This window comes from Coregonus clupeaformis, chromosome 29 (assembly GCF_020615455.1).
Source record: "Coregonus clupeaformis isolate EN_2021a chromosome 29, ASM2061545v1, whole genome shotgun sequence".
NCBI lineage: Eukaryota > Metazoa > Chordata > Actinopteri > Salmoniformes > Salmonidae > Coregonus > Coregonus clupeaformis.
The window spans coordinates 27039727-27048443 of NC_059220.1; the positions used below are offsets into that span (position 1 = coordinate 27039727).

At 41.8% G+C, this 8717-nt stretch overlaps 1 protein-coding gene across 2 annotated transcripts; it reads right to left on the reverse strand.

The window, feature by feature from the left end:
- Positions 1–1040: 1040 nt before the first annotated feature.
- LOC121544960 (zinc finger and BTB domain-containing protein 18.2-like) lies at positions 1041–8035 on the reverse strand. 2 transcript variants are annotated; one of them, XM_041855231.2, is made up of 2 exons: positions 7865–8035; positions 1041–6523 (listed from the first exon to the last, which is right to left on the reverse strand). In XM_041855231.2, exon 2 carries the CDS (start codon positions 6507–6509, stop codon positions 4935–4937), a length of 1575 nt encoding a protein of 524 aa, XP_041711165.2. In that variant the 5' UTR covers positions 6510–6523; positions 7865–8035; the 3' UTR covers positions 1041–4934. The 2 variants fall into 2 exon arrangements, with proteins under 2 accessions (XP_041711165.2, XP_041711164.2); XM_041855230.2 differs by lacking the exon at positions 7865–8035 and adding an exon at positions 6942–7299.
- Between the last annotated feature and the right edge of the window lie 682 nt (positions 8036–8717).

The following is an 8717-nucleotide window of genomic DNA, read 5'->3' on the forward strand; positions in this document are numbered from 1 at the left end:
TGACGTGAATACCCTGAGAACTGAAGTAATGTTTACAGTGTGAGTGCCCTTATTTACTGTGAGGTACAGGAGGCCATTCATGGTGTTTATGAATTATCTTCGGAGGACATTGTTTTCTTTGTGCTGTGGATGGTTGGCCAGCAGCGTAGTGTCGTCTGTTTGTGCATAAAGTAAGTGCTCGGGAGTTGGAGCAGACAATGGGAGCAGCTGAGCTACTACCCACGCACACAATAGTGGTGGGATGAGGCCAAGGTTGGGGCGGTAGTTTGGGGGTGGGATGGGGGTGGGTGGATGCTGCCTTGTCAGTGCACCACAGAATGGGTGTGCTGGGTGGGGGAGGATTGTGGGAACTCCCAATTCATCCCTATTGGTAATGCATAGCAGAGCAGCTGGATTTCTTTAGATGTGCAGCGGGGGAATAATTAAGACCCCTCTGCAAAGAAAATGACCAGTGAATTGGCATGGAGATCCCCAATTACTCATGGAGTTTTTTGTTTGTTTGCTCACGTATGTAAATTAATCCAGAGTTTGCAGTTTACTTTCATTAAAGGAAATGGAAAGTGATTAATATAAGGATGAATAGCAATTGAAAGTATTCATAGGTATTTTCTCTGCAGACTATTGGCAGCAACTCTGGAACAATGACATGCCACCGCTAAAGATCCTCTGTCCTTGGGTGCAGTTTATGGTTTCAATGGGACAGAGATGAAGACCCACAATATTATCACATTGTGTTGTCTGTATACAGTCCTCTCACTACCCACAAACTGATCGGGTGTTGCTTTTGCGCATGCAACAATGAAGACTCTCCTTGACAATATCTAAAGGTCGATACTGGAAAAATCAAGTAAGTATTACTTCAATTTCCCATGAGAATGATTATATGGAGGAAAATCCTGTCTCAATTTAGTTTCAGATAATTTGGTATGACTGTCAGTAGAAATCAAAACACAGAATTGAACAACTAAATCACGAAGTGGCCAGAGCTGTGCAAATACACATGATGTTGAGAAAACACACAAGAAAGAAATCCACAAGAGTCACAGAAAAGTGTTCTGTTTAATCTATGCATAATCTTAATAAAGACCTAACTCAAGATTGTCACATCTCCACAGCACGCACACACTGAAAACGCAAACAAAACACAAAAAAACATACAATTACAGATACAAATAAATTGCCTCAAGTTCTACACAATGTCAATTCTGCATTAGGTTGTCCCCTAATCTATAAACCACTAACACAGAAGCAATTGATTACTATAAAATATACCTTTCTTATTAAAAAATTATATTACATTCTAATGGCACTTCTAAAAATTCTATTAAAAAGATTTCCATTGACATCTAGTAGCGTCTTTCATTTTACAAATCAAAATTGAGTCAAATGTTGCACAAGAAACAATTCAATAAGTATTTCTCATGTTTATACACAATTTCACAGTCTTAACCTGCCAAAGACAAAATTCCAGTATTAAATGTAACCTAATACTCAGTTTTAGACTAAAATCCTACAGCATGAATTAGGAAAACGTAACCCAACGATCAGTAGCACCGGCATGAGTTTTCAAACGTCATAAATTAAATCTATATCTCAGTGTTTCACATTAAACATGACATCATATGGAACACAATTAGGTTAATTCCTAAACATGGACTTGGCTTAGAGCCAAACAAAAATAACTGCATTCAGTTTTAACATTACATTGAATTCCAGATTAAAAACCTTTACAAAGATTTCAATTCATTATTATTTAACAGTAGCAAACTTCAACAATCTCTAAAAGCAGCAGAAACAAATGAGCTTAGTTTACATTTTGATACCATGAAAAAAAACTGAACAGAAGTTTGTATGGTCATCACAGCAGCCTGTGGCAAATTTACAGTGTACAAAAAGGGCAACTCCATGTGCAACACTTGTCTGTGTCTGCAAGGCACATTCTGTGATGATCCTGGAGATATAAATAATGACTGAGAAAAACCAGCAACAGAGAAGATTTTACATCGTTTTCTAACCCTGTACAACTGCATGTGTACAGGAGAGAAAAACAAATCAATGTTTCAACTGCATCACGTAAGAAATGTTCCTTTCAAAAGAGTGAGGAAAAAATACGCTAATCTACATTCCTGTGTGTTTTGATTGAAATACCACACATTGTTAACACTACATGACATTTATCTGAAAACACACAGCTTCATGAAATATTGGGAAACTCATTCCAGGGGGAGGATGATGAAATGTGTATAACTGGATGTTAATAAATACTACCTACATACTACCTTTCCTATTATAAAGTTCAGATTAATTAGTGTTGCAATACCTCATCTCAAACAGGTTCTTGAAATCAGGCAACACCAACACTTGAAGAGAAACCCTCTTACAATTAAAGAGAGATTGTGTTGATAAAGATGCTATGGAGTCGCTGTGGTATCCTCTCCACATAAAATAACAATGAAGCACTTATCTAATGCATGCTGGGAATTGAGGGCTGTTCTTTGATGCCTCCAGACAATGCACCTGTTTACTGTCTCCCGGGTCTCCCGTTGCTAAATGCATTTCTCGCATTCCAATGGCTCCATACAATACGAAAAGTGCAAAGAGAGACTCATGCTGCCTTTTTCCCCACAGTGAAAGCAGAGATGCAAAATGATCCCTTGAGAACTACCTGGGACAGGAGAACAATGGTCGTATTGTAGGATTTCTATAGATATTCTATATCATAATCGGTGTGTTTGGGCTTGTGAACAACTGCTTCCTCTAGTGGAACAGCAGTCAGCAGTATTATTCCCTGTTCTGATATGTAGTGAAGACATGGCCTATGAGACCTTAAATATGAAAAGAAAACCAAATTCACTGGAGTGAGACAGGAAAAGGAAGCCCAAATCAAGGGGGAGGGAAGACATGTGTTCTTGTAATAAAGAGAAACAACATTGATAAATATAATATATATTTACATTAAATATACAAATAGTAAGAAATAGCAGCCTAGACAATATCAGTGTTGAAACTATATGCATGCTCAAAACAAGTGCTTCGCTATGTTCGGTGAGACAAATCTTGAATCCTTAATTTAAGATTTCTGTGTAAGATACATTAACAGACCAATTCATTACAGTAATAGGATTTGCAGAAAGTAATAAAACGGCCCCAATACCAATGAAATAGTACCAAGATAGCAAGGCAAGACAAGTTTCGAGAAATTAGCTCATCTTTACAGATCACACCTAAAGTAAACCCTGAACCAAGTTAAACTAATAAATAATTATAATCAAGTCTTCTCAGGACAGATTAAACACATTTCTTGGACTTGTACTGCTACTCACCTTGTATGAATCCATTTGTATAGCATCAAAATGAACCCAACTACAATTAAATCCTTCCAACACATAACAGGCCCATGAAGTCAACATTCTGTCCAAGGACTCCGTCAAGCGAAGTTTCACCAAAGATTTCACTCAAACATTATCAGTAGTACTTCAACATTAACAGAAAAATAGATAGGATACAGTATAAGAGTAAATGCAAGGGGCGAAATAAACTCTCAGATTCAGGATTTTGGGCTACGAGTTCTGATGAACGAATAGTGTGGCAACAAGACATCCACAGTACACCATCTCCTCAAAGAAGCACTGAGGCACACAGAGTATAAATCTACCATCTCACCCACGCTCTGCCCTGTGTATCGGGGCATGTATCCAGCATTATTACAAGGACAGCAATGGAATATGCACGTGGTTACCCTTTCTTTTACAGTGCCGAAATACAGAAAATTAACCCAGAAATTGAACTTACTAAATAGAAGTCAACAATTGTTAATCAATAAAGAGCTTGATTTACACCACATTTATTACATTTTTGTAAGTACACTGATTAATCAACTGGCATACAAGTGCCAAGGGCTATCACAGAGTGACCAAGTTATTTCCTGGTATTAATGCACTGTAAACGGAAAGTGCTAACCACGTTTCTGAAGGCCCACAGATTAGTTGTATTGATGGCACAAGGTCCTATGCTTGCCTGATAACAACAGGAGTGTCAAGAATTTCAGTAGGCACCAGTGTTACAGGCATTAGCTGCATTCTTTCACTTCATAGTAATTTCCACCCAAACTGTATGCATCATGCTAGAGTGTAAAGGTAATAATACAATTCACTTCTAATGTTCATACAGCAGCCTGATTCTAAGCAAGCTGTGATGAACATTAAAAGGCCAGTGCAGCAAAAAAGTAATTCCTTCAGGACAAGCTCCATTTTACTATGATATTAAAAACCCTTGCCACTCATCTTCTTTCTTTTAGTCCTCTATTCTAGGTAACATTATTTATGTGGTCTGCTTCATTCCTACCATAAAGACAATTAAAATACTAGCTACCCCCCAAAATATTTTTTCAGTGCCTTGTGATATTTTTTCCTGTTAAGCAGGTAGACTAATAAATAAGGTTGGATTTAAAAAAGAAAATATATTGCTACTCTTGGACGTTTTTTGTTTCCCCTTCCCCATGTGCACTAATCAAATGTTGTTCATCCATTCAGGATATTGTGCTATAGATATATGTTTCTTTTAGCAGAATACTCTCTTCATCCAGCTCAGCAGTTTCGCAGTACCAAGACAGAAATAGACAAGTGCAACTGATTTGTCCACCTTTAACATACAGTATATCCAGCTTGAGTGGAAAAGCATTTTAGTCTTGTGCAACTAAATCATATAGGCCAATGACAAAGCCCAACATCTTTCCAGTGAAATCCAGTTTTGTGCATTCTAAAGTTGCTACAATTTCACTTAAGAAATGCCACAGAGTAGAATTCCAAAAGGATATGTCATTATTAATTTGTGAATATGTATAACTAGTACTGTACTAGAAAAGTATATGCAGTAGTACTCAGGGAGTGATAAGACGTTACTCTGTCTTATTTCATGGCACTGGTGATAGGGGTTTATCCAATGGCAAGGGTCTTGACAAGGCCACAGTGGAACTTCCGGATGTGGCGGTACAGATCCCCAGACTGGGTGAAGCGCCGCTCACACCACTTGCAGGCGTGAGGCTTCTCACGTGTGTGAACCACGGCATGCCGGCTCAAGTTATGAGAGTACTGGAAGCTCTTGCCGCACTGGCCACAGGTGTATGGCTTCTCGCCAGAGTGTGTGCGCTCATGCCGCTTCAGGGTGTACATGCAGGAGAAGGTCTTGCCACACTGTGAGCAGGTGGGAACAGAGCCTTCGGGGGAGAGCTTGGAGCGCGCCCCATCCTTCTCACGGAAGTGCGAGCTGAGGTGCAGTTGGAGCACATGGGGACTGGGGAACACTTTGCTGCAGAGTGGGCACACACACACCTGTTGCCCCGGGGGTAGGAGCACCCCACTGGAGGTGGAGATGTCCGAGGAGGCCAGGTCATCCTCCTCCTCACTGTCCGCAAGCAACCTCCCCCTCTTCTCCTCGCCCTCTCCGACTCTTGTGGCCTCCCTCCCCCCACAGCTCTCCCCCTCCTCCATCAGGTCTTCCTCCTGGGAGAGCAGGGCTGCCGTGGAGCCCTTGTTGCCTGGGAAGAGGGCAGTGAACCCTGTCACCACTGAGCTCCTGGCGCTATTCCCAAAGCGCTGGCTCTCCGGGCTCATCGGCACACTGTCCTCCTGCTCTGACAGCAAGTCGTGTTCGTCTTTAACAAGTGGCTCAGTGCCCTGCTGCTGGCTGTCGAGGGCCAGCTGTCCTGAGACATAGGAGGGGTGTAAGGGATCTCTGCTAGACAGTGGCTTGAAAGACAAATCCAGAGCGCAGTCCGTGTCATCTGAAGCCCGGGACCTCTGGGACAACGATACTGTGGAACTACTGACATCAGCATTTGTTTTTCCAGCTGTTTGGACGCAGGGCTCAGCCTCTGCTGACACATAATTGACACCTACAAGGTCCGGGGCCCTGCCAGCGTGACCATTTGCCTTCTGCCTGCTCTGTGCAGACCTATCACAATCTGTGACAGCCAGCCTGACTTTGCTGTTGTCCATGTCAAACTCCTCTCCCGGGGGGGCTCTCTGGGGCGGCTGCTGTGTCCGTGTCTGTCGCCGGCCTGGCCCTGGCTGCTTGCTGTGCAGCTCACTGTCTGAGGAGTTCTCCAGTGCTATCCCCTCGCTAACCTTCTCATCCGGGGAACACAGTTCCTTATCTTTCAGCTTGCTTTTGCACACTTTCACTATATCATACATGTGAAGGTAACTGGCCGCAGCCAGGACATCCTCCACTGGCAGGGTGTTGAATTCCAGCTTCCCCTCATACATAAATTCAAGGAGCAGACTGAAAGCCGGGGCTGTCACAATGTCACTGTTCAGATGCACAACGTCCCTTTTGTCTGGCTGGTCCCTGTAGAAGAGATGGAAGTACATGCTGCATGAGGCCAGCACGGCTCTGTGTGCTTTGAATCGCGCCTCCCCGACGAGAACAGTGCAGTCACAGAGGAAACCTTGGTGACGCTGCTGACTCAGGCACTGCAGCAACTGACGGCTATGGTCTGGGAACTCCATTCTTCCTTCATAACCTGATGAAAAACAGGAAAAACTGGATGTTGAATAAATGAAATGCAGCCATTTAGAGGGTGCCACAGAGAGTTAACAACTCATCTGGTGTTTGAGGCAACTACAAACAAAAGTAGCCCAACCCCAAAGGAAATGTACAGGGAAAATAATAAAACTTGCAGAAAATGACAAAGTGGTCTATCACTGCAAAGCAAACATTAGCAATTAAAATGGGAGACATCCACATACAGTTGTAAAAAAAAAAGTTAAAATCAGACTTAAATATAAGTGACATCGCCATTACAATATGGTCATATCGACTTCTTTACGCATCAATAGGCCTACTTAATCAATGCAAACATTTGTATATTATTCAGATTTCTTGATTAAAACTTGAAGTGTCTGTTTTTCAGTGTTATCCAGTAGCTTAACATCTCCTACCTTTGTCTCCAGTGACCAACAGCAGTCCGATTAGTTGATCATTCGTTTTTGCGCTTCCCATGAAAATGCGGAAAGGACGGACGGGGCACAGTCGCACACACGCTTCCACACTGACAAAAACTATCTCTATTCGGCTGTTCGTGTTTACTGAACAATCATGAGGAACCGTTAATTTACCAAGCACGCAAACATAGACGGTCAAAAACTCAGTCTTGTGGATATCAGCACTCGCCCATCGGGCAAGGTTAAGAAAAAAGCTAGGGAGAGTGAGTAAACTGGTGTTCTGTTCGCTAATTACACTGCAAGCTGTGGAGTCAGCTACTCTGACATCACCGCAATGGAAATGCTACCTCCAGCTGTGCTCCCCTTACCATATGTTAGCCTACTCTGAGTCGAGCTACGTACAAAAGAGAAACTTGTTTCAGAGGTTGCATCAGTACCAGCACTAAAATATTAAACTTTTTCCGACAATTCGTCTATTATTCAAGTAACAAAGAACACTTGACAACAGTCAATGTGGTTAACTTTATAACGCATCGTTGTTCCTTTTACGCACTGGCCAACCAGACGTTCTATTGGTGTAATAACATTTAAAGTTATTAAAATAGCAATGGACCAGACGAAAAGCACAAAAATCTATGTCCATATGAACTTTTAATTAGGCCTAACCTATAATAAACCGAACATACAACCATTTGCTTTACGCGCACTAGTTTGGCCTGTTTTAACGTAAGGAAAACTACAAGCAGAGGCAAGAACGCAGGAAGATAAGGCTACATGGTCGTAATGCATGGCTTAAAGCCTTTAAACAGCTAAGGAACTCAGCAACTGTCGCTGACCAATCCAACTGCGCTGCACGGAGGTAGCGCAGTGTATTATAACTTTCGGTTTCAACATTTTCATTGTTAAAACGCAATACTTACAGATATTTGCCAAGTCACCGTGTTTTCTAAATGTTCAGACGTCCTTTCATGATGTTCGGCCAGATGTTCACAGCTTCTCCTGTCGTTTCTTTAGCTCAATTCGACCCAAGCAGGCAAGCTGCACTCAGTGCTGTGTGTCAAGCAGGTTGTTAATGGACTAGTCTCGCGATAACGCCGACCACAATACGTTCTGTACTACTGCATGAACTCGCACAGAGGCAGCAAGTAGCAGTATTGCTTGATAACATCATTTGACCTAAATCCATCTCCCTTTTCTGGAATATGTCCACCTGGGAATTGATTGATGCTTTGAAAGACGTATGTGCTTAATATGTGCCAACCTTTTTGAGAAATGTATTTCTTGTCTTTAATGTAGGGACAGTTATGCTCCTGTTCTATATTTTTGAATCTGAGAATGAGTCAGAACAATACATTTGATAGGCTATTCCAACAGATATGTATTTTTATCTTGTTGGTACAATTTATATTGGATGGGGTGGAATTCCCTGGCCCCAGAATACATCTAACCATGAAGCTATTGCAACTTGCCATAACCCCAACTCTCTGTCACATCTATGAGAAAATAGACAGTTTGATCTTTTATTTTGGATTGATGGAACCTGTTCAATGAACATATTTATTTCTCAATGAGGAGTTGATCATAAGCAGAGCTGTAGTGGTAGAAGTGGGAATACTCTAATTTGGCAAAACATTTCCCAAACGACCCGCCTGGCGAAGGAAAGGCACCCTGTGTGAAACATTCTATGACAAACAGTGACACACACTCTGAATTACATAAAATTATCAATCCCATATTGGTCTCTCACAGTCAGGACAACCCAAGCTATATTGT